Raw genomic sequence first — 26,351 nt, forward strand, 5'->3', positions numbered from 1 at the left:
TATTTAATTATTAAAATATATTGAAATTTCCATTCGGTTGTGATGCGGGTTGCCGGTTCGGGTAGCCAAGAGCTTCGGCAATTTGAGGGCAAATGTCAAAAGTGTAATTGCGAGTGGGCGGCTTTGCGCGCGATTATGTAAAGCTGCGCCTGTTTGCGTTTTAATTTCAGATGGAAAATTAACAAAAGGGTGACAGCGCGCATTTTAATTATGCAAAGAGGAGGCGTGCACGACACCAACGCCGTTTGCGCTCTCAATTTCTCAATTAGCCGGCGCGTTCGCGAATTCAAGGAGTTATTTACTACGATTCATCGTTACCGATGGATTAAACGTTAATTAATTTCGAATCGCTTTCTAGGAAATCGCCGCTGCTTTCAAACAAATTCAATTAAGACTTTCAATAAAATTGCGTTTCACTTACATTTTATTTTTTTATATTTTTAATCTAAAAATCAACATAATATATTACTTATTAAACCTAATAAACTACGATGCAAAGCACTTGAAAAGAAGGAAAAAATCAATTTGAAATTTTAATTTTAACAATTTATTACTCAACATTTCCATTGAGATTATTCCCATAATTTTTCCTGCCCCGTGGATATAACAACGCTTGGAATTTACATAGTGCGGCATTGTGTCGAGTCGTATGTTTTCCCAGTTATTCCCGGTTGTAATACAGCGGGTGTGGCGCATTTTCCGCAAACACTATTTTATGGTGATGTATGTAAGACAGACAGACACACTCTCGGCTGACGAGTAGGTATTTTATACTACACATCAATTTCAATGGCTTGATAGCACATTCACTGCATTATGCCTGATGGAAATTTCTGACGACACTCTTTGCAATCATGTGTGAAGAGAAATGTGATAGAAATACACGTCAACACAATGTAACATGAACAACATGAAACAAGATGTAAACGTGAATTTGCAATTTTGAAAGGTTGAATTGGAATAAAACTTGTGATGTCTTACATGATGAACTTCAAAGTTGTAAATGGTCATTTCAGTTGAATCATACTTTTTGTTACTTTCCACTTTTCAAACGGAAATTAAATTTGTTTTATAAAAATGTCAAGTGCACAATTTTAAGAAATATCGTATCTTGAAGTACAAGTTGAAAGTGAGTATAATTCGAAAAATTGAGATTTCAATTTACCAATTTACAAATCTAAGTTAAATAAACAGTAAACTTTTTATAATTCAAACGCTAAATTAACCGGAAGAGTAAACTCAATGTTTGGTTAAATTCTATCTTGCTTTGTATATAGGCACATAAATACGAAAACTTTTTGAATCAGACCATTGAACATGTTTTAAAACCAAAAATTTCCAACCGTTTGTGCAATTTAATAATGTAAAACATTTGAAAACTCACAATTGTAAAAGATAAACTTTACCAAAGTGTTGGTCGAAGTGGGCATATTGCGAGCATCATTCGGTTTATCTTCCATTCCACGGACGCACATCGCCTCCTCGGTTTGCGGGGAGCTCAAATCCGCAAACCATCGAACGCAAACGCGATTCATGGCATCACCGCCTCCGCACTCACCGCACCACCACCTCCTCGTTCCGCCTCGGGGGCAAAGGGCGTTTTATTATTTTGTTTTCCATTACGGACCACCATCGAAATGGCCGTATTCTACACTCTCGGAGGTTATATACGTACTTAGAGCATTTTGTGCGTGAATGTGAGCATGAACGAGGGGGTGCGTGCGTACACGTGCGGGTTGAAGGTGAAACGGTCTCCTGAAGCACCTGAATATCGTAAAACATAAACGTGAAATGCGAGCGCATAAAATCTGAATACACGACAATTCGCTTCGAGCTTAAATTGGACTGGTTTAGAACCGCACTATTTATACTATACACGTCAAACCAGGGAGATTTATGATAACGTTACTATGTTAAAGTATCAAATCGTTCACATTTATTTAAAAGAACATATGTTGGTATAGTATGGAAACAACGCTATCAATTTTAACCGCACAATTTCACATTAATGAAACACATTCATAATTAAACCTGGCATTATTCGCGGTAATTGAAAAACAACGACACGTCCGAAATTGTGAGTTCAATAAATATTTTGCTCAATGCTTGTGGCAATATTTTCCAATAAATAAACGTTGACACGCGTTGAACGCGACCGTGAATAATTGATGACATAAATAATTTTCGATCTTGCCTTTCGCTCTACCCTTTTGTTCAAAACATCAGATTGTACAATGAAAAAATAATTTCGCATTGTATCCGGTTTCATGTGGATGTCATCAATTTGACTGTCAGCGTTCGTATTTCAATCAGCATTGTCTTCACGCAAGAACGGCACGAGGTAAAATTTGCATTTCCGAGGGTTAAAAATTCAAAACACAATTTGGGCGGCGGCAATACCATCGGATTGGTTTTATATGGGTTACACTGGGACAAGAAAAATGCCACACGTTATGGAAACATTGATACCAAAAAACACCCTGTAACAAATTGAGTGGATTGCAACTGGACCAAAACTGGACTATTTGTCGTTTGTTTCCAGGTCCATTTCGACGTTTCTATATTTCTCATCCAGCTGCAAAACCCTTCCCTTTAATATCTGCTACGTGTTCTTTTCGTCATTTAATCAATAGCTATATTCGGGACTACGCGCCCCCTGACTCTACACGTTCATCCCAACGGCCTAAATAGCTACCAATGCAGAAATTTACACCTTACGCACTCACTATGCTCACTATCACACAATTTATTATTCGCGACAAGTTTGTACGTCACACGTCACCTTTTTCCGCGCCAACAGCTATCAAGTAAGGTTACGTAATGACATGCAGGTTAGTCGCCGCCATTTTGTTCGTCGTTAACGCGTTTGCACACTGACTAACAGCGTAACGTCGTTTCGTCGTTAGAGTAACTCAAAATGGCGAAAGAGGATACGGGTATAAGTTGTCAAATGTATCCATCAATATTAATCGAAGCGAAACTGACACGACATGTTCGCGCATAAAGAAAAAAATAAAGTGGGTGGGAGAATGTGACTCCTCTGAAAAAATATCTCGTGCATACTCGCATGTTAGCGACACTTCGAAAATGATCCATCAATGTCGACATCAATCGAGCGCAAGTTGTCATTTAAATTATTCAAACAAACAGAATGCTTCAACACCTAACAAACACGTATTATATATAACTAATAAGAAACTAATAAATTATTGCAACATTCAATAGATTAAATAAGAAACCAATAATAAAAAATAAATAAGAATAAATATTAATGTATGTTTGTTATTTCACGTTTCAATAGATCTCAGCAATTCTCACTATTTAAAGTTTTGAAATATCTCACCGTTTCAACATTTCGCAACATTTTCTGATACCGTTGAACGGAAGAAAACGTCATGTTACACTTAGTTATATTGTGCAATAGAAAATATTGCCATAGTGCCTTCAAGGCGGAAAAGAAGTAAAACAAGAAAAATATAAACTTATCTCTGACGCTTACACTTTAACTTACTTTCGAATTCAGCTCGCCGCCGCTTGCGTTCGCAGTCGTAGCACGATTCGTCGTTTTGTACCGAGATCAGGTGGCGTCCTGATCTCAGCTCCATAGAATTTTTTCCCTTTATTTTGCACATATTCTTCATTTTACTTCACGGAGATATTTTATATTGTCATAAAAAGTCAAATAATATAAAATATTCCGTCATAAAACTTTTAACGCATAGAAATATGCAAGTGTCAACAATGTATTCATATAGAATAAACCTTTTGATAAAAATACTATAATTATTTTAAGGATTATTTATGTTTGGCGAAGGCGCCGGGCATTGAAATAAATGTGTTTTACAGACATAGTGCACTTGAACCGGGTCGTGAAAATAAAGACGACAGAGAGTTATTTGAGGGGATCGTCGTTTGGCCGAATGAACAAAGCGCTCAACATCCGCCCCATCGTTGTTAAGGGCTATTTGGCAGTGTTTTAGCGCTCTAGAACTGCTCATCAATCGATTTAGCCAATGTTTAATGGTAGAATGAATGCTTGAGGCTACGTACTACACCGAACAGACATTTCAAAATACCGAAATTTGTTACGAGCTACATAAACTATAGATACAACATTTCCTGCAACTAACGCATACATTAATTAATAAATCTAATAAACAAAGGTTTGCGATAGTTTTCATTCCATATTTTATATGCTAACAAGCAAAATTAACTTGTTGGGTATATTTACATTATGTCTCTACAATATGTAAGTAATTATAGTGATATACACATTAAATAAATCTCACACTCATCTCCATTCTCCATAGGCCAATGCAAGTACTAAAATTTCATGTCTACATGCATAACTCACGGCGTTACACGCCCGCCTGGCATTAATTAAATATTAGTCAGTTCAACCCTAACATGTTCTCTCAGCGGGTTGTACTTGTGTCTAACAAGGCCGCCTTCGATGTAAGCTCAGCTTTAGCTAGACTTTAACGCGTCAGCTTGCGGTCGACTCAGTTTTCATCCTTTTGTTGTTCGCGTCTTATCTATTTTGAATTCTGGCTTAGAAAGCTAAATTTATAAAATTATAAATCGTGATATTAATTATTAATTTGTCCTGTACTACAATTTTATGGTTATTATAGCAAATAATAAGCTACGTCTAAGTTTGGTTGGCAACAACGATCGCCATCTTTATATACAGCTGCTTCCGTGACTTATGAGACGAGTACGAGCAGTGGATGGCATAATTCAAGATATAATCTTTAATTACCGTCGTTTTGTCGACCGACTCGGGTGGCAAGTGCGTGCGGATTTCCCGCGGGGCTCGTAAAAATGTAAAGCGTGCTAAAGCGCCCTTAAGCGGGCGAAAGTGTGCTAAAGTGTCGCCGAGTTTCGATAAAATGAATTTTGAGGAGGCCCATGACTTCGGATCATCGTTTTATCAGCAAACTAAATTGCGTGAAACAGACATGAATTATTTACTACCTATGCAACCAATAAATTCATCTCTGAATAATTCCAATCTTTTTTTAGCGTTAAACTTAATTAAAAGAGATCCAATTTAATATTTACTGTAACTAGTAGTTTGATGAGTAAACAATGAAACACTGAAAGTACGGAAAATAGAGAGTAATAATTCGTTTTATTGCCGAAACAACGTCCAGTCTCGTTACGATCATTCTCGGTTGTGCCTCGAGCTCTTGAACGCTGAATCATACAAGCGTAAAATTGCGCCCAATAAAACGAAATTGAAGCGTGCGAAACGCGCTTGAAACAACAACGCAATGTGCGAATCGTCTATACATACACATTTCCAAACAAAATGGATTGTAATTTTACCAAACGAGCCAGACACATAATAATGACAGCAAGGTTCATGAACTTTTATCGACGTTAAGTAAAACCACATATGTGCAAATCTAATTTGCTGCATCAGCTATAATAATTAGGTTTTTATCAAAAACGAAATGAATAAAGTTTTGAATAAGAAAGTGGATGTAGGCATATAAAAAGAAAAGTTTGCTTGTCGCCGAGGAAAAAAGTTAAGAAGCTAAATTAATCTTGATCTTTCATTTTTTGCACGTCTACGAGTATCAATCCTTCTCAGCGTAGATGGAGATTGTCGACGATAGCTTTAATTTGATCCGGCCACGTATCCATAACGAGCGCTCACGAAAAAGCAGCAGGAATAGAAGATACGAAATGAAATTATGATGAGATGAAAAGTAGCAAAAATAATATTAAGTAAAATAAAACGCTTTTATCCTTCACTACGTAATCATAAAAAGATTAACACTCGTAGAGGAATAATATTGAGATAAAAATATATCTTACAAGAGAAAACGCCGAAATTTCACAACAATTTTCGGAGTTATTTGATTTTAGGATTTGCAATAATTATTTTCCTGAGATGAATTAATTATTTTTAATTATACGTGAAGTAAGAAATATTGGTTTCAATTTACTATAAAATTCGTACCTGCAGTTTTGTGTATTTCTGAGAATACAATATCATCAACAAAAAAGTTTGTATTTGAACATGTTTACCTGCTGAACAAAATCGCGTGATCGCATACGTAGACGAGCGCCTCATGTTGACAACACGCGCACCAAACAAAAACGGTGTTGTGATAGCATGGTCTCGAATTGAAATCAAATATGGGCATCCTATCGCCATCTACTCTCAAATCATAGAATTATATTTAAATAAAGTGCATTTTACTCAATGCATACACATTGGTAAATGTATCGATCATTTCGTTTGTGTACATGTACAATGCAGTTTTAGCTAGTTCCGGATTAAACGTAGCCCTTGGTAATCTATATAATTCCGCTTTAATTTGATTTGTCAAGATATCGTATTTAGTTCGAGTCCGTCATTTTTCCGCCGGCTCTCATTTCGCATCAAGATCCATTACAAACTTTTCCGTTCGTTCGTACGATTTTTTTCTCTTACGCCGCGCGCTTGCAGTCGGAAATTCGAAGACACGAACGACGAAGCTTTGTGCGTTTTCCCATTCATTTCGGCTGCGGCACTTTTGCGCGTCGTGCCGCGTCGCCCGAAATTGGATTGGAAATTTTATCCCGTCGCTCATGACGCCGGATGCAAACCCCCGGCTCATATAAATGCGGAATGACGCTGCGCGCAAATAAAACAAGTTGTTGTCGAGAGAAAAACCTCTTTGTTTTCCATCGGCTCAGTGTAAGTCTCTGTGTTTTTATCCCTGTACCCCGAGCTTCCCATGATCGACTTTAACAATGTCAAATTGTATTATGTTTTATTACAAATTCAAACCTAACGTAATCGAATATACCTATAGATATTTTCTTTCAATTTTCTAGGTGCTGGTTAAAACAATGACGGAATGAAGACAAGTGTCGTCCATCTTGTGCTCCTAGTGTCGATCTTGTCATCGGCGTTTGCTGGCGATGGACGTTCGCAAAATGGCCGCGGCTGCGAGACGCGAATATTGTCCAAAACAGGACCTGCGCCCAGATTAGACCTCGATCTTCAGTTAACAATTCGAACAATTATAAATAATTATCTTTCTTTCAATGGACCACCACAAACAGCAACAATAAATAAAACTAGTGAAATATCAGAATTCACTCAAAAACAAAATTCATCATTCGATTTGGCGACTATAGTGCAAAAGATCCTGCCATCACGTGGTCGTTCCAACATTAACACCACCCCAATCGGAGTGTTGTTGTTATCCGCAGCCGGAACTTCCGGAACTTCTGAACCCATCCTGATACTGACGAACGCACGCGGAAAATTTCTGCCGGTCGGCAGCAACGCGACCGTTTTCGTCGCAAGTGTTTTCGAGCGGACGGCGGCGAGTGCGTGGTCGCCGCCGTTCCGAGATTGCCATCGTCCCGGATGGATGCGGCTGTACAAAGACGCCTGGCGGAACCACACCGCCGGGCTGCTGGTGGCGGTCGAGGTCGATCGATGCGACGAGCGCTTCGCGGAGGTGTTCGACGGGCTGCCGCGGTGCGACGCGGAGACTACTTTTGTAAGTAAACAAATTTATCACTGTACCAGCATTATCATACATGTTCCAACCCGAAATATATGTCCTAAATATTCAAAATACGAAATATTACCGATTTTTGTTTTGTCATTAAGCAACGATTTTTTGTACTAAATTTACGATTGTGTAGTCAGTGAGACGCGAAGTCATTTTTTTGGCCATTGAAGTTTTATTGCGCGCATTTGCTGATCATTCAAAATCTGAAACGTATCCGCTTTGCAAGCGAACGCGAAGTGAACACAAAATGTATGAATGTATCTACAGATATAAATGAATAGCGAATCGGGCACAGCGCTGAGCGGAGGCAAGCATTCGTCAAATATTGAAATTTCATTTTGTCATGCTCGAGCCCGCACTTGAAGCCACTCGAAAACGCGCTTTTCGTCCTGGCGCATATATATATTGGTTAAAATATGTCGGTCGGCGGTGTGTTGTTTGCATTCCGTCGACATTCAACGCACACTTTATTACTTTCCTTTAAAGATTTTTCTAAATAACAAATTTGAAAGTTTTAATTTCCTCCGGGCAACATCAAAAGTATTGGAAATGTAAATTTTTCAAGTTTTTTCTAGAAGATATTAATGCTGATAGAATACTCTTCCATTTGCAGTGTGTAAATGGCGGATTCTTTGGTTCCGCCAGTTATTGGTGCACGTGTCGAGACGGATTCTATCATCCGGAGGCGAATCACACGTGGCGCGGCTTCTCAGGGGACGACATCGAAAGCGGGCTTATTGACACTTACAGGTAAGTCAGTTACGTGCATACACCCACTCTTACGTCAGCACACTCACAGCTACCGCCACCGTAGCCTCCGCCTCTTCGCGTAGCGATATTTCATGTTTAACATTTTATTAAGAATCTTTCCAGCCGTGTGCGGCGTGGGCGCCCACAGAGCGCACGTTTTTCGAACAAGATGAAAATCTCAACGCGCCGCTTTGGAAAAAAACCGCAAAGAAAAAATAAAATGGAATTCAACGCGAAAATTGCTTTGTACGAAAATACCATACCAGCAAACACATAGAAATAACCTCGAAATCACATAACCGAATGCAGAACAAACAAAATGAAGCACGTTGAACGAGAATTGGAAGTACGAGTAGAATGAGTGTAAATACTAGTCGGTGGGGCAGGCTTGACAACCAACATGATATATTTCTTAATAATCCTTGAGTGAGTAGGGAGTGCATAAAATATGGCGGATGCGGAGGTGTAGTGAATAATCGCTGGATTAAGCAATTTCTCAACCACAATTATGAATGATATATAGCACTAGGTAAATACGAAACTTTGGTTTTTAACTACAAACATCTAAACATTTATTTAACTAACTAAAAAAATAAAAATCTGTTTTTATTTAAATTTTAATTTTAAATCAAATAGCAAATTTAACTGCGATGGAGTGCCGGATTTACGTTGATTGCAATGATTTATTAAACTAATTGCGTCATTAATACGCCACGACTAAAGAATGTGAGCGCGCCTCTAATTTATTATTCATAAAAATTCCCGAATAAATCATCAACGGAGAGAAACGTTTTTATGATCCAAACAAAAAAATCCACTTGGCCTTTTCGTGCATAGATAGAACTTGAGCTCAGCTCGTGTAATTAGCAAAGTTTTTGATGAGAACACTCATATCGTAACTTTTGCATCGAGTTTTTCATTTTGTTTTGGCGCACCAAAAATTTTCGCTCATAAATAAATAAACAATGTTGAAGATGAAAGTACAAGGGAGCGTGGGCCATGCTTATCTGTTATTAATTCTGGGGCTTGTTTGGCAAAGGGTGGAAGCTATGACTGCCAAAGGTAAATTTAATATTTTTATATTTTAATTAAATTCGAAGAATATACAAACGGTATTGTACTTTTTGTAGAAGTTTATGATATGCAAGAATGTGTTTCGGATTTTATCGCTGATTGTAATAAGGATGTGAATGTTTGCACTGCAATGGCAATGAGCAAGTGTCTGCCAGTTTTAGAAGAAAATGAAGGTATGGGTTATCACCTTATTTTTAACATTCATTTATTTAGTGGTCGAGGACTTTCCATCAGAAAATTTTCTCCTTTTGTAATTTCTTCACCATTAGTCCTGCTAACTTGCAATTCAGCACATTTTCTTATTCACCACTTGCAATTCCTGTAATTTTTACTACGCTGCAATGTTTGCTGAGCGCAAGAAAGAAAATACGGTCGTTTTTGGAGCTTGGGGCATTCGTGCATTCGTAAATTTTACAGGCAAATGCGAGATCGGCGAGATATACCGATGCGGCGGATGCGAGAAATCCTGCGACAACCTTCGCCCGACGTGCCACTTCGACTGCCAGATGGGCTGCTACTGCGATGAGGGATTCGTACGAAATGCCGACGGCGTTTGCGATTTCATTGAAAATTGTTCAAACGCTGCAAATCAGCCGCCTCAAAACGAGAAGACCAAATAGAAAAGTTTATTTTTAACTTGATTTACGCTATGCTTCACATTACTCTTAACGATAAACGAGCAATTAAAAAAAGCACTATAAAATTACTTACATAATATTATGTCACCATGATTGTTATATCACAACAATTAATTGTTTTTTTGCACCCACTTTATTTCCAGTTTAATTACGAAACCGTTATATATTTTTATCGACTTATCACGTTTTTCCTTTGTCGTCGACAATTTTTTTTCTTTCTCTGATTGTATATAACTCAACTCACCTTTTAATGGCACCAAGCGTTTAGTCAGTCGACTGTGTAAACCTCTGATAAGACCCAGTTGCGTTTATCAGGTTACTGACGGTGTCATCGTCTACTAACGTTATCAACAACGGCGCGCTAATTATTCCAAGTCGAACTAATCATGCGGTAATTGTTGGAACAGAAAAAGAATAAATCGCCCAGTTATATATAATTTCAAGGTATTAAACTGGAACAATGCACGTGAATGCGTGGTGTGGCTATAAATGTTTAGTTCGATTAGTTCCAACAGTCAATACTTGAATAAACAACTCCAACTTGGAAAACTGTGATAAACGGGTAAAACCGCAAATAACATCGCAATAAATATAAACCACTGCAAGCGTTAACTGGCGCGACGACAAATTGCCATTTCAAACGTTGTTCATACAACGCGTAGCTCAAAATGAAGCAAACGCGAATAATTTTCATGGTGTGGCTATGCACTTGTTTGATCTACTTTGCATTTGCAATTCGTAAGTTTTTATTTATTTACTTTTATTTAATCTCCCATCAAATACACGTGCATGTTTCAGAGTTACTTGAATTCTTTTTGTTTGGATCACATCCATCGCCATTCTATCTTTTGTATTAAGTAATAACTAATCACATAGGTAAGCCGTTAAGTAATGTTTTACTTTTAATTAACACTCAATTAACGGCTAACCTATAATTATATTTAATTTGTGTTAAATTGTTATTTATTTTTAGCGGATGATGAATATACTATTCCGGAATTAGAAATTGAAAATTGTGGAGTAAATGAATTTTTTACTGAATGCGGTGGTTGCGATGAAACCTGCAGTAGTAAAATACAGCCGTGCACCCGCAATTGCCGAGTGGGATGCTACTGTGAAACGGGTTACGTCCGCAATGCCCGAAAACAGTGCATACTGAAATCCGATTGTGGGCCGGATGATGTGACTGATTCGAGCGATACGCCCGTAATTACTCCCACTGATGTCACCGATAATAACAATGATAGCGTAATTATTTTTGCATCGCCCCCAGTCAAGGAATAAAACCAAAGAAAACTATAATCTGTTAATTATTTTATGCATTTATGATTTTGTTACGCAATGATAATATAATGAATATATTTTAATTTTTAATCGTATTTTATTTTTTATTTTTAAATGTTAATGACTAAAATTTTGCACCACTTTTACGCGGTGATGTTTGAACCTCATTGCCGGAGAGTGTTAGCCTCGGGTCGTGCCCATTTCCAGCAACAAGTAATTTATCCTCCTTACACGTCAGTTCATTTTGTGCGCGCTTTCATCATGTCGCGCTCGTTCTCATGCTCTCTTAGTAGCACTTCGTCTCGACCGTTTCAGACTTTAGCAAAAACACGGGGAAAAGAAAATAGCGTAAAAAATAACAAGCGAAAGTAATTTTACAAAATAATACAGGATAATTATCCTCTTGAGATTTCAAATTTTTTTAACAATTCAACTTTGCCTAATTTTAATGTTTTATAGGATTTCGAATTGCGCTGTATAAAATGTCGTAGGCTTTCTGTGTGACAAATGGCTTGTATTATCTACCAATAATCCGACCTTAAACATGGCTCGGCCTTTCTCGCTCCGAGGACGAGGACGATGGAGACCCGTCATTGCCGCCTCCCGGTCGTTGATGTCTCGTAACGCACGTTTGCACGCACTAATATAACATTTCTTATCTTGTGCACACTTTACACATGCCCGACTACATTTCGTACTAAATTGAGTAAAATATTACAGGAAAGAAACTGAAAAACAAATGATTTCCGTTTTTCTCTCCAAAAATCTTTTATTAAACTTTAATAAGCCCCAAATGCAAGAAGAAGTCCGAAAAATAAAAGAGGATTATTTACGAAAAAGATGTCGCCGTTTTAACCGAATGCGGATTTGCGGTTGCGATTAAGCACGTCGTGGTAGTCTTGATCTTTATTTCCGAGGCGCGAGAGCTCGGACCACGACAGCGCGGAAGTAAACGAGCGCATAATGTGCGGGGTTGCACCCCGAGCACGATGAGCGGCATAAAGTTTGCGCCTTAATTTGCTTTTATATGGCTTTTATACATCCCGCGCCGGTTCCGAGCAACGCTCGTCGGAAAAACCTCACGGACGTTATAGTGACTCGCTCCAGTTTTCTACAAACGCGACGAATAAGAGAAAGATATATAGGGTCAAAACAGACGAAGGCTGAGCCTAAACCAGATGCGGTTTAACAAAAGTCGCGGCTTGGAACGTGGAAACGGGCTATGAGCACAATTTCGACAATTTTTAGAATTCAGCCAGGAATAAACAAGTCACGTGCATGCGGTTAGAAAAACAGGAAGCAGAATTCATTCAACACTAAGCAACAAAGCAATAATAATAACCACAAAATTATTCTTAAAGGGAAGACCGAACTTTTGTTATTGATTGTATTCAATTGGAAATTATTTTTTTTCTGGCTAGTTACAAAATAGATGTCAAACTAGCGTTTCTATGTTTTTTTATGGTTTAATAATTTAATATTGCGCTATTACAACATGCAATAGCGGCCTAAAAGGGACTTTACAACTTAAATTACTGAATATTACTCATGTATTAGGTCATCAGTCATCAATCAGTCTTCATCATGATAAACTGTATGATGTAATTTAGAGTGCACATACACTTTCGTTGATGTAGTAAATGAAGCAAACATTAAAGTGAATTAAAAAAATTTATAATGGAATTGCTAGAGATCAATAACTTTGCCATCACTAAATTACATGATAAACTAGTACTGAGTTGCTAAAACAGCAACAAATAATCAAAAAGTAATTCTGTTGTAATTATTTCACGGAATTTGCAACGCAAATCAAACTTTACACTCGAAGAAACATAATATACTGACGTTGGATTTCATTAAAAAAATACAAGAAATGTAACAATGAAAATTATTTGTTACAGTTGTCTAACATGCCCGGAACATTGTGACGCTTGCGACAAGAGAGGAGTATGCGCGGCACGTCGAGACATTTACTTGAAGATGGTCGTCCTGGGCATCCAGGCTGCGTGCATCGGCGTCACGCTCGTCCTGGGCCTCGTCGTTTTCAAACAAAGAAAATGCAAGGTAAAAATAACTACAATCAAATACGACGTCAACGTATAAAAAAAAACTATGAATAAATCTACTTTATTAAAATGACTATTTTGTTTAAATTTTCAGACGATAGCTTCAGGAATGTGGACCATCCTGGAAACAATACTACTAGGCATATTTCTGCTTTATTTATCGGTACGTAATCAATAAAATATCATAATGTGCATATTTTTAGTATTAATATTTAATGTGTGTTTTTATGCTTTTATAAACTTAACCAATTTTATCGAATAATGATATACCTATATATTATGCGGTAGACCGTGTGACAGGTCGGATAAGCGAGCAAAATGGAAATTGATTTAGGACATTCTCCAACATCCAGGCACATCCACAACGACGCGCGTCGAGATTCTAATGCACTTATTGGATTCTATTTCCATATTACTTTTTTCCGGCGCTACTCGTGCGCTCATACTTCATACTTTATAAAAATTATAATCCTGGATGAAGGATTCGCCGGCAATAAAGTGCCTCGAAAGCTTGAAAGTACTAAGTACCAAGTTAGCGCTACGGTTCCTACATACAATGTGTTTTCGATTTCACAAATAAAAACCACTGATATTAGCTCACTCATTGTGTTTTGTCTTTTATATTGACGCGATATAAACGACAAATTGCCAATTTAGTTTTTTTTATGTATTAAGCCGTGTCGAGGCTTAATTTTGTGAGAGATAAAGCGCTGTCATAATAAGTGGCTTTCATGAAAACGTTATCGGCCCGTAAAAATATTGGCCACTCTTGGGCGGCGTCGTCGTAAAATCGCCATTACGCACGCATTCCTTTCTCTAGAGCCCAAAAAATTTGTTCATTTTCATGCTTTGTCTTTGGGTCAACACATTTTATCGTCATTTTAGGAGTCATAATAATGTGCAAACAAATAAATGAATTATTAAATTCTTCATTTTTTTTGTTTTCGGCTATATTTTTTGTAATATAAGTAGATCGACAAAATACTTCAGATACTTGTGTTCTAAGCATATCTAAGCTCCCACTTTTCTTTTCTTCCCGTTTCGGATATCAAAGCTTTCGACCTGTTTGCAAGCGCTAACTTGGAAGTTTTCCAATTCTCGCGGAAAATCCCTTGCCATATCCTATAATATTTCCATCGCTAGGGACGCTAAAACGAAAACCTGAGATTCAGACCTGAACTGCTAACTTGAATTGAGAGTGCTTCTACGTTACACATTGCGTATAAAAGACAAAAGTTTAGTTTTAACAAGTATATATTCAGAAATGTTTTAATGAAATCGAAAAAGAAACATTTCGCTGCAAGCTGTTAATTAAAACCGAGGCGTGAATAAATAAAATTATCAACAAGTGCAACATTTATTTAGCAAGTCAGTTAAAAATCACCATTATGCTTTTCAAACTCCAAGAAAGTGACGAATAATTTACCGTTGAAAATTATTTCACGTCTGGTGAAACCCGGCGCCTCCACCACGTTTAAATAAGCCGCATCGGTGTGTGCGTGTGTTCGGTCTCATTAAATTTAATGACGCGCTCCATGTGTCGAGGAAAGACAACTCGAAGACATTAATCAAGATTATGTTGAAACTTTTGCCGTCGCCGCACCTCACTTTGCTTCACTTCCTTCGCTTCGCTTGTCACCAACGGTGCGGTGGAAACTTTAGCGATAATTATAATTATAAAATTCTAAACGAAACGCTTTTGTTTCAGGTTGTCCTTCAATTTTTCGAAGTTTCACCGCTTCAGTGCTTACTGGAGCCTTGGGCACGCGAAATGGGTTTTGTATTCTGCTACGGCGCCATTGTTTTAAAACTATATCGTCATATGATTGAGTTTCGGACGAGGAAAGCTCACCGTTGGGTGGTTAAAGACACTGATCTGTTGAAATATTTGCTGATCATGGTCGCATCCCTTTTTGCTTACATGGCTGCTTACACCGCCATCAGTTTGAACTTTATGCAAGAGAATTATAGCTTGTTGTATAGTCGTCGCACAAGTATGGGCGCTTACTACGAGGCGTGCAAACCATTGTGGTGGGATTATGTCACCGAAATCGCCGAGATGACCATTTTGATCTTTGGAATTCACATGGGTTATGTGAGTCGTAATGCGCGGACACAATTTCACGTAAGTAAATTGCGTTTTTAAATATTTAAAATGTAGGTAATAAAATATACGGTTAAGTTTAATTTAGATTTAGTGTATTTTTTGCGTTTTACCAATTTAGGGTCAAAGGAAAGCCGGGGCGTGTATGGGGTGCTTGCATCCGAGAAATTAATTACCTTTCCGGGTTAATTAAAATGTCAGGATCTCGCGGTGCGTGTGTTACGCAACGCACTTTGCATCCCCGTTTCGTCCTTGTCCATAATAGCATGCGATTTATGCGCATCCAGTCATCCAAACACCTCACCTCAGTCGAGAGCATGAAAGCGTGCGCCACGTTCTACTAAACCACTGAATTATGACATTAAGACATACTGAGTGGTTCAAGAACTATTTAATATTCTAATTAATTCAAAATTCAAAAAAATTAAAAATAATATTTATGTTTATATTTATATTGATTGTATATAAATACACAAGTCAGAATGTGCATGATAACTTATTGTTTTGGGTCGGATGTCTGATGATGATGGCGCCTCCGACCTCGCTCGAAATCATTACGATGCAAGAGCCATTCATCACCCGAAACCGAGAGACATTGAAGACACACACGGACAGCACACCAAAATGTATAAGTGACTTCACTCTCGTGGCGATGGCGCCGCGTGAGTGAATGACTCTTCCGAAACGACGTGGCTTTCATGCCAACGCATGCCGTGTGCCGTCTTTCCGCCTCGTGAGTCCGTGTACAGGCCGCAGTCCGTACTTTACAATGTCAAGAGAGATGAGTCGGTTTCGTAGGCGTTTGAAAAGCAGTTCGGAAACGATATGAGATATGAGCGTGTTGATATAAAGTACGTGCGCAGAAAACTGAACACTACTAACGAACGAATGAATCATTATTAATTCCCATAAGACCGGATATTTCTTCCGAAGCGAAATTAATATGCATGCCAAGAAGTTAAATATTTGTGATGAAAATTACATTTTTTTTTATTAACGAACGATATGGAACTAAAATAAACACAGTAAAAATTAAATGAATGTTAGCTGTAAGTAAAAGTTTTAATTATAATGAGTACATAATCATAGGTATTAAAATCGTGTCCAATTATGTATGTAATTAAAAGCAGTATTAGTTTATTTTCGAATTCGATTAAACGCGCCCGCGTGCTTTGAAGCGAATGTATCGGTTTTGCGAGTTAATTGAATATGCGAATTTTCATTTAGTGCCGCGCGACATTACAGATGCCCTGATGCTTCGCTGGGCAAACGTGACGCAAAACTGCAGCCCCCATCGTTCTCGGGGGATGCAAAGTCCCCAAACGGCGCACACCTATCATTGATTTCGGTATTTGGGAGTGTTCGTGACTCGATTCTGCAATTCACACTGATTTTATGCTAAATCATCACTAATATTTTGTCCAGTCAAGTAATTTTAATTTTTATCTTAATTAACAGTATAGTCATATACATTTTCAAAAGAAATTTAAATATAAAGTATATTTTATATTTTCATTTAGAACCAAACAAATTTTATATAAATTAATCAATTTACTACCTCAAAATTCCTATCATCATCTACCAACCAAATTATTATTAAAGCCCCATAGAAGGCAACGTATTAAATGTAATTTTAATAACCACAATTTGAAATATTAATGTTTTTGAAAAGCTATTATATCTTTTTGAACAATTTGTAATTTATTGACATTCCGTTATGACCTCAACTTTATGCGATTGTTATGAATGTTCAATTAGCTCGGCTTCCAACTAGCGCACACAGTGTACCACAGAAATGCAATAACTAAATACCTAGAGACCTAAAATAATCTCTCAACTCTGCTTTCCACCACATTTAGTGCAATTGATATTAAAACAATATGCCACCAACAGCTTTGTTAGTTGTTCGAAAACAGCGAATAAAAACTGTTGACATTTTTTAATTAAAAATCTTTACAAACATGTGTGCGAGGGAGTTCCACCGCAAGCTCTCAAACAACCAAATATTTGTGTTTTTCCGCGCGCCAACAGTCATGCAACAAAAAGTTTTGTTTGTCTAATAATTTTCACATTTCCCACTCGTAAAAGTTGCCGGAAAGCAAACACAGGAGATTTACACGCAAAATTAGTTCGGTAGATTCGATAGATTAAAAACGAGTTTAAAACTTCAAATAAAATTAATTTCAGGCGATGATTAATTAATGCAGGATTAAATTTTAGTTGGATAATTGTATAGAATAAAATATTTTGATATGTGCCATTGTGGATTATCTGTATTCACGGACCGTTTGGCATTTTGCGATTACAGGAGCGCAAGTTTTTGTGCGCGGCCATCTGCATAGAGCTCGCCGTCAGCGGATTATTCTACGTGGGACGTGTGTTCGTCCTGCCGGGTCTACATCCGGACGGGGTACTCATCATCAACTGCGTGCGCACTCAACTGACTGCTACAATTACAATGGCGCTTGTGTTCGTGCCCAAATTCTGGTATCAACAGAAGCAAGTGCGTTCGCTTGCTCAGGAGTATTCATGTCGGTTGCCGGTGGATGCATTTAAGGTAAATATATATTATCTCTTAATAGCAAAATAAAAAAAAAGGTAGAAGTAATTAAAATCAATTTAAGATAAACTTGATTACCTGCAAATTGTTATAACCGTCCACAAAAAAAGCAAAAAATGACAAAGGAAAAAAATAGGAAGATTTTAATGGGTTAGAATAAGAAAACGGGCTAGAAACAAGATAAATTTAGATGTTTGGGGATACGGACGCGATTCGTGGAAGTAAATCATTGTAATCACGTGAGTTTTCAATTATCCTCGCATCTTCTACCTTGGAGTGGATTTATGTGTGGTGAAATGTGTAGAAAAAGCAACGCGAAGGATAATGGTTTGGAAATTGTTGTACCTTTGGGGAACATTTGTTTTTATGATGTTTTACTCTAAAAAACACCCAAATATAAGTAAATTCTTTTCCATTTATAAAGAAAAAAATATTTCAAACTTATTCATTGTGTTTCTGAATTTTATTTTTGTTAAAAACTTTATTTCATAAATTTTAAGACTAAAATGTTTCAATGATTGGGTTTGGTTAGGTATAATAGTTAAAAGTTTTATTCCCAACTCGTATTACCCTTTAAAAACGCCGATGATAAATGAGTTTAATCCATACTATCCAACACATTGTGGCAAGTTAATTTTTCTGCAAACGATGATAAACGACTCCACCATTCAATGACTAATTGAACTCCTCATCGAATTTATTCGCGCCCGACCTGAATTCTACAATCATTAGCTCATTCTCGTACCAACACGTCAACACACCTGAACAAAATTCTCTATTTTGTGCGCTAAACCTCATTTAATGCAGTAAAATTTCCACGAAAGTAACTTTGTGCAATTCATCAACACCTACATATAGCACTATCATTGATACTTGCTCGACCAGCATTGAACATAGTCGATCTATAGATACGAATAGTTTGATGCGCTGGGGGTAGTAAATTAACAGGACGTTGTTTGTTGTGGTCGGGCGCAATTTGCCACGTCAGGGCGCAGATCTGCCGGCGTCAATCGCCGCGCGCTGACCCAATCGCAATTACCATCATCGGTATTACCCCTTTCAAACTACCACCCTTTCCACCCAGTTCAATGAGTTTATATGTGTCACTAGCACATGCGAAGAAGTTTTGCAAAGCCACCGCATCGCAACTGTGCAATTTAACTTTAAAATATGCAATTTGCTTTTTGACATGACACATGAGACTAGCCAACCGAAATAATTAACAAGTTTCGGAATAAATTCTACATAAATTCAACCTTAAAACTTAAAATTATATTTTTTTATGTGTAAAAATGTTTATTTTGTGTTCAGGATGTGAATGCACATGGACCACTAACAGGCAACAATAGTGACGTCGACGTTGGTGAAGTAACTCTTGCCGATATGAGTCCCGACGACATCCGCGCCGAACTGAAACGTCTCTATCTTCAACTGGAGATATTCAAGAGCAAAACTATTTGTCGCGATAATCCACACATTTCCAAGCGCCGCGGTGGCAGAAAAGCTCAACATCGACGATTCAGCCTACAGGTACGCAACACACAGTAACAAAGCATCCGCATTGCTAATCTAACAATAACAACCAAAACCAACCAACCAACTTATTCATATTGTTTCTTCGCGTATAACTAACTCAACCAGATGCTGAATACTTGATACATCTAAATATTCAATGTGTTTGGTTGTTGTTTTGTTCTCACAGTGTGTTCTCATCGCCTCATAATTTCAATGTCTCCACACCACTTCATTTATTCATATGTTTGTGTTCGGTGTTTGCCCCTATCACGCTCTGAACTCGGTTGTGATCTTTTGTTTCAACGTCTCACACTCTCTTCTCCCTAACTTGGATGCTTGTCCGTCATCAACATCTTCAGTCATCATTCTACATGGTATTTCATACTCTACTTTGCATTTACTTGAAAATTGACGCATGCACATCTCAATTGGCGTCCTGTTTAAATTAAGCTCCTTGATGATGATGTAAATAACCCTTTGCGAATTTTCTGCTTTCATTCGATTCACATTCAGAAAAAGGGAAGTCGCGAGCGGGTAAGTACGGTCAAGTAAAATGCATTCATTCACATTATTTATGTTTAAATATTCAACCCACCACCTTGTGTATAATTATAATGTGTATATAAATATTAATCAGTGTAAATAATTAAAGGTTGATTCAAATGTACATTACGCATGTTCCGCAGAAACCAAAATTATTTTCATGAATAATAGATATTATTTTGTTCGCGAATTTGTAGATGTGCAATTGCATTACAACAATATTCACCAGAACATAACCTGTGTGTTATGTGTTCTGCTTGCATACAATGAAGATATCACCTGGTGAGCGTGCTAACATAACCGCACATAACTGAATATTAATGTCGAAATAATACACGTGTATCTCGCCCACACGTTTTCCGCGCCGATCTCAAATATTTGCGGGCGCGTCGTTGACAATACGGCTTTTCCGTCGCGCGTCGCCGTCGCTATTCAAACAAATAACAACTTTGCATAAATCTGCGACGTGTCGTGCAATAATCATTGCGATTCAAATGAGAGGGCATGCAAAAGCCAAGAAGCACAACACAAAATGCGACAAGTGCAAAGTTTTAGCGAGTGGAGAATCTCACGTCGCGAAGAAGATGCCAGAGAAGCGAAAACTTGAGTTTATATTTATGCGAATGCATTGCTTCCACTTGAACTATACCCTGCAACATTGCAACATATTGCTGCGTGGTGCAACAGATTGCCGGAATTTAATATTTAGTAGATAGCATTTCAAGTTTCTCAGCTTTTGGTGCAAATTCTAAAATCTACGTTTCGACGTTGCGCTAAAACAATCATTTCAGTCTGGATGCGCATGTAAGACAGCTTGAATTATTAAAATCGTTCTTTCTCATTCCCAATTCAAACTAGAATACTGAAACAACATCAAAATGCATATTATAACTTTCTGAACCACAAATAAACGCCACTGATCACGCTTCGTAGTTTTGAGGTTTGTTTCAGTGAAAATACCGTTCCAATTACAAAATTTAGGTTATTCCATTACGCTGAATATAATTAATAACGCGAATATATTAAATGCAACGCATGTCCCAATCGAATGCAAATAATAATTGAAAACAATGTGAGAATTCTGACGCGAAATATAATTAATAGTTTAATTAAAAATAAATACCGTGATTGTTCGCGCCCGGAGCTGCTGTCCAACGGAGCAAAATCAAATTTTACTAATTTAATTAATCATTTTTCGTCCATATTTCCAATTCGACTAACTCTGAAACAAAAAAAAAGAAATTCACATGAATATTATATCAATTTAAAGTTTATTGTTTTACGTGCATAAAAGTTATTATCACAACGAATGTGGGATTTCTCGTAAAATATGAAAATTGCATCGTGCAACTTGAACAATACAGCTTGTAGATTCAAATGCTGAACAGCTTTGTGTGCATTATGCAGAAAATCTAATTAAAACATCCGCAACTATACAACTCTGTCTGAATTGTCTTGTCAACGTTATGTCGGCGATGGTTTTTCAACGGTTCGCCACTTTGTTTAGACGCTGATTTACGGTGGTTTTCATACCGTCTGTTCTCAGGGACCTAGTGAACTAAATATCTGCATTTAAACCGTTTAAACTTATTGTACGCTTTTATAGTTATTATATTCAAAAAGTAATCATTTGAATTTAATGCTGGGTTGTCACACTTAAATATCGGTTTTATTCATGTTTCGCATGTAAAAGACCGCGAAACATCATTAAGAATATCTAAACGTTTAAAAATCGCTGCATCCCAAGAGATAAAATGGCGGATTGTGTCGATGCAAGTCGTGTGACGATTGTGACATCGTGACATGTGACATGCAACGTGTGAAAATGCGCCTGCAATGCGATAAAAGCGCCGAGCTGAAGAACGAGTTGCAGAATGATTTAAAGAACAATGGAAGAAATGTGAAATGTTTATTTAGATCTGTGTGCCACTGGTGCCTCATGTGATGATTATAATGATGATGCGTTTGTGCTGGACTGGCAGACGTGCCAAGATGCATGAGGAAAAAGACTAGCAAACGGAGGAAAGAATGAAGAATAATAACAGCACGATACGTTTTCTGAACTCACGCAGATGTCACGACAGTTAAACCTGATGGCAAACGTTAATTCAGTCACAAAAAACAAAACAATTTACAGTATGTTCAGTAAAATTATAACAAAAATATATTCCGGTTATATTGAATTTCATAATCATATATTATATTAATTTCCATGTTTACAAATATCCTGTTTCGGTACTTATTTTATTATTTGTGTGAAAATATAAAAATTATAAAATTAAAACAAATAAAATACAAACAATAAATAACTAATACAATGCGATATTTGTAAATATGGAAATATAAAATTATATTCGCATAGAATTATAATTTATTATTGAAAAATAATAAACAAATATTTCGACGACAACGGCACAATGAACAATTTATTATTTTCACGGTGATTATGCGCCACGTGCACAACTTTTATGAAAGTATGCAAATATTCGCATGAGCACAATGCTAAATCACTAAAAATTTGATGTTTTCGCATTTTTATCACTTGGTTTATGTCCAATTAATGAATGCACATTGCACACGTTTGTTGCACCTCCCAAGTGCCGGAGTGTGTCTACGACAAGGAATGTTGCGATAACGGTCCGCGAAATCCGGTAATGATGCGTAATTGCGATTTTATTGAGGAATACGCACCGCGATGCATCCGCCTTGCGTTCGAAAGTCACTTTGCAACACGCCGCACAAAAACGAAGCAAAGTGCCACAAGTCGTGCGCGAAATGCTCTCATTATAGCAACGGATTAAAACGCAAATCGTGTCAAGCGGATTTTAATTGCGATCTTCAACTAATCTTCAATTCACGATAAATTAACTTTCAAATATTTACTCATAGAATTATAAACTCGTGTCACGGAAGCTATTTACGCGATATTTCCTGATGAGATATAAATTTAAATAAATACCAACCCTAAAAAGGCACTTTTAATTAAATTTAAAGATAATGATGACTTAAACTAAGATATAAATTTTGAATTCTTGACAGAATCTTTACGGCAAGCACAGAACTCAAAAGCAACCACCGCCCGCATCACAACAAGCCGTCGAGTTGGAGATAACGGAAGCGGAGCCATCACGAACGCCAGAAGACTCCGTTTGCAGTGTCGAAGGACCGAGCAATGTTTACAGCGAGCTGCAGCAAGCGCAACCATCGACCACAGCCGATACAGGAACAGGAACAGGAACATCTGCGACCGGGACGTCAACGACTGCAGCCGTCAACAATTCCAACAACGTAACGAATGTGAACAATGTGACATCGACCATGATATAATAAACCGAGTGTGACATTCAGGACAGCGAGTGAAACGCAATTAAATTTTAGTGTAGGTACATTTGACACGCGGAGCAGCAGAAGATGAGGATGAACAAAATAAAAATTGCAAGTGTCGTGCATGTTACTGCGTTGTATACGTTGTAACTAATTAACCATATGCTGAGTAATGTAAGTAATGGGTGTTGATGAAATGGTAGTCAACTTTTCCTGCAGCAAAAGTGCAATGACCAAATGTCCAAAACATTTTAATTTGTTCTAGGTAATAACATATCAATTAGTTTTTATGTTTGTAAGAAAAGGCTATGTTTCATTTTGGAAATTACAGGGTCTTATACTCTTAATGAATATAAAACGAAATTTAAACAAACGCGTACGTGAAATGCGCACCAATTAAAACAATAATGGACAATTAAAAACGCAACAAGCGTGAATGAATCGTGGAGATTAATGAAAGAAGTAATTGCACGCGTCGCGACGACGCCGTCATTAACGTAATTGTGAGAATACAAGATTAAATTCATAGCGTTTACAGCTAGCAAAAACATCAAAGACCAAAAATAAACAAAAAATAAATGTAAAAACATTTTCCAAATTTTTCGGATTTTGTTTTTAATGTAATAGAATTTCCAACGATCAAAATTTATCTTCAAGTCATGCTAATGAACAATTTGACGGACGTAACAAGCCTAGAGCGACGATTCCATTGATACACCTTGTCAGCGGATTAATTAAACGTCCGCCTGGCGCGGTAATTAATATAAAACAGACACTTTAAGGCATCATTTGAGACGCTAACACAATACGCACACCGAATATCAAGATTTCCAACTGAATTCCGCTTATTAAGAGAATTAAGCGAATCAACAGCTTAAAATGATGTTAGATTTGTAAATAATAAATGTTGAAATTTGTGATTTCTTGATATTTATTAATTTTCTAATTAAATTTCGGTTAACACTTAGTTTATCAGGCGAATATTAACAACACCGTGTGGATCTTCAACCCGGAGGGTAATAAATCAGCAGCGATTGCTAAAGCTGCGCAGATTTCTAGTTAGTTAACTAGTTACTTAATTTTCTGTTCGAAGCTTAGGCAAAAACGAGATTGCTTGTAAGATTACTTATTGCTACTCTTTTGCTCTCCATGTTCGCTGCTGTGGTACGTTTACTTGCGTTTGGATTTAGAGTTTAGCTATAAATTGTATATTTGAAACAGAGAATTGCTGGACATAGCAAATAAAAAAGTGTGAAGCAAACCTTGTCCCAACAAAACACTTAAGTTCTATAAGCATACGAGCTTAGTTGTAATCACAAACGAATAATAGTTAATTAACTTCGAATGAAATCCTCACCAATTAGTTTAGTGTCCATTACACAATAATATATGCTAGTTTAAACTCTAACATTCAAATCACGTAAATTGATGCACTAACACTAGCATAATAAAAATAATTAAAAAATCAATATTTTTGTAAATTAAGCTGTAATATAAGAAATTATTATTATAGTAAAAATTTAACCATGTAGCTAATCGACTACCGTAACAAATAGGGAGATAAGTTCGCAATGTCCATGCGTTTAGTAATATCCTTTAAATAAGCAAAACTTTTGCTAGTAAATGAGAGAGAAAAACACGAAAACGTCCACGAATCGTTGTTGTTGTTATTGTATTGATATTAATTAAATAGGATAATAAAACAGTAAATTTTAGTCACGCCATCACCAACACTACAAGTAGTTAAACTAAAACATAGTTTTTCTTTATCACGGTGTTCTGGGTATAAGCAAGACAATTATTTGCAATATACTAAGAAAAAACATCGCGATTTTAAATTTATCCTTTTAAGAATTGTAAATAAAAGAACAACGTTGCATAAATGTAGTTTTTGGCTTTCTTAGTCGATAAGGGGACCAACAAAAATGGCCAAAATTCACATAATTTAAGCTTTAATTAGAAGATACCAAAACAAGATCAGTAGAATACAATAAAAAAAATTCATTAGCATGTTTCAAGTTTCATTAATTTCATCATCATCTAGATAAGTCTTAGGTACGCAAAAAAGTGTTTAGCATAAACCAAGCAACACAAAAAGGGGAAAAGTTATGCCTAATTATAGAAACAAGAAGTCGATAACTCGAACTCAACTAATTATGTTAATTAAGATTACACCTACATTAATGCATTAGTTAATAGTGTAAATTATTGTAGAATATTCTCAAACACACCTACACACCCAAAAAAACACTCATTATTATTATAAGACATACATCACACAAACGCGCGCAAATTATTACACGTTGTGTAAGTTATGATAACAATAGAAAGATTATAATGATTAAAATGATTAAGATGATTATAGCATTTGATGCTTGATCTTTAAACATAGAACTACTAACAAGTTAAGCAGTCACGAAGCAACAGATGTTTGATTATTGCCAGTTGTAAATGCTGTTTTGTGTTTGTGAATGCGATACATTCGAAGAATATGAATATTTGTGTGCCAAATATTACATTTTTATTAATAAAACTAAGAACATAAATAATTCCATTAACAATTCAATTAATTTCAGTATAAAATATGCAATAAATGTGGAGACGTTATCAAATCTGATGCAAAACCGTAAAATGAGATTACGTCGTTTCGGAAAGGTGAGTAAAATGTTAGATACATAAAACCGCTATAAATTCTTAAATGTTTGCTATGAGAACACATCCAGCAATCAAAATTTGCAAAAACATTTATTAAATGTTGTTTACGACTTTGTTTTCATTTCTGTTGACTTAACTATTCAATTTTTTAGAGAATTTAAAATATTTATGAATAATAAGATGCATCCTTCATTAGAAAACGTTTTATGTTATTGTTTTGTAATGCATAGATACGTTGCGCGAAAACAGGAAATGCATTTTGATTTGACAGCGCTTTCAATTTTCGTAAAGGTTTCCTAGTGAGCTTAAAGT

General features: G+C 36.7%; 1 protein-coding gene across 4 annotated transcripts in view; it reads left to right on the top strand.

Annotated features, from left to right (window-relative positions):
• Nucleotides 1-25,933, top strand: part of smog (G-protein coupled receptor 158 smog) — a 34,894-nt gene extending 8,961 nt beyond the window's left edge. The window contains exons 2-11 of one of the 4 annotated variants that reach the window (XM_065307044.1): nucleotides 6,835-7,511; nucleotides 8,140-8,276; nucleotides 13,174-13,336; nucleotides 13,433-13,501; nucleotides 15,047-15,463; nucleotides 17,751-17,999; nucleotides 19,314-19,532; nucleotides 19,877-19,891; nucleotides 20,031-20,051; nucleotides 23,100-25,933. In XM_065307044.1, coding sequence (XP_065163116.1) covers nucleotides 6,858-7,511; nucleotides 8,140-8,276; nucleotides 13,174-13,336; nucleotides 13,433-13,501; nucleotides 15,047-15,463; nucleotides 17,751-17,999; nucleotides 19,314-19,532; nucleotides 19,877-19,891; nucleotides 20,031-20,051; nucleotides 23,100-23,387 — 2,232 coding nt within the window. In that variant the 5' untranslated portion in view covers nucleotides 6,835-6,857 and the 3' untranslated portion in view covers nucleotides 23,388-25,933. Of the gene's footprint in view, nucleotides 1-6,834; nucleotides 7,512-7,911; nucleotides 8,078-8,139; nucleotides 8,277-8,388; nucleotides 9,339-9,406; nucleotides 9,524-9,767; nucleotides 10,727-10,786; nucleotides 10,865-10,961; nucleotides 11,099-13,173; nucleotides 13,337-13,432; nucleotides 13,502-15,046; nucleotides 15,464-17,750; nucleotides 18,000-19,313; nucleotides 19,533-19,876; nucleotides 19,892-20,030; nucleotides 20,052-23,099 lie in introns of those variants that run through there. The other 3 variants (XM_065307045.1, XM_065307046.1, XR_010549074.1) reach the window with 3 other exon arrangements.
• Nucleotides 25,934-26,351: the final 418 nt, after the last annotated feature.

This window comes from Atheta coriaria, unplaced genomic scaffold (assembly GCF_025399875.1).
Source record: "Atheta coriaria isolate IRGN ID8LTWV9N9 unplaced genomic scaffold, Caltech_Dcor_3.1 hic_scaffold_7_pilon, whole genome shotgun sequence".
In the NCBI taxonomy this organism is placed as follows: Eukaryota; Metazoa; Arthropoda; class Insecta; order Coleoptera; family Staphylinidae; genus Dalotia; species Dalotia coriaria.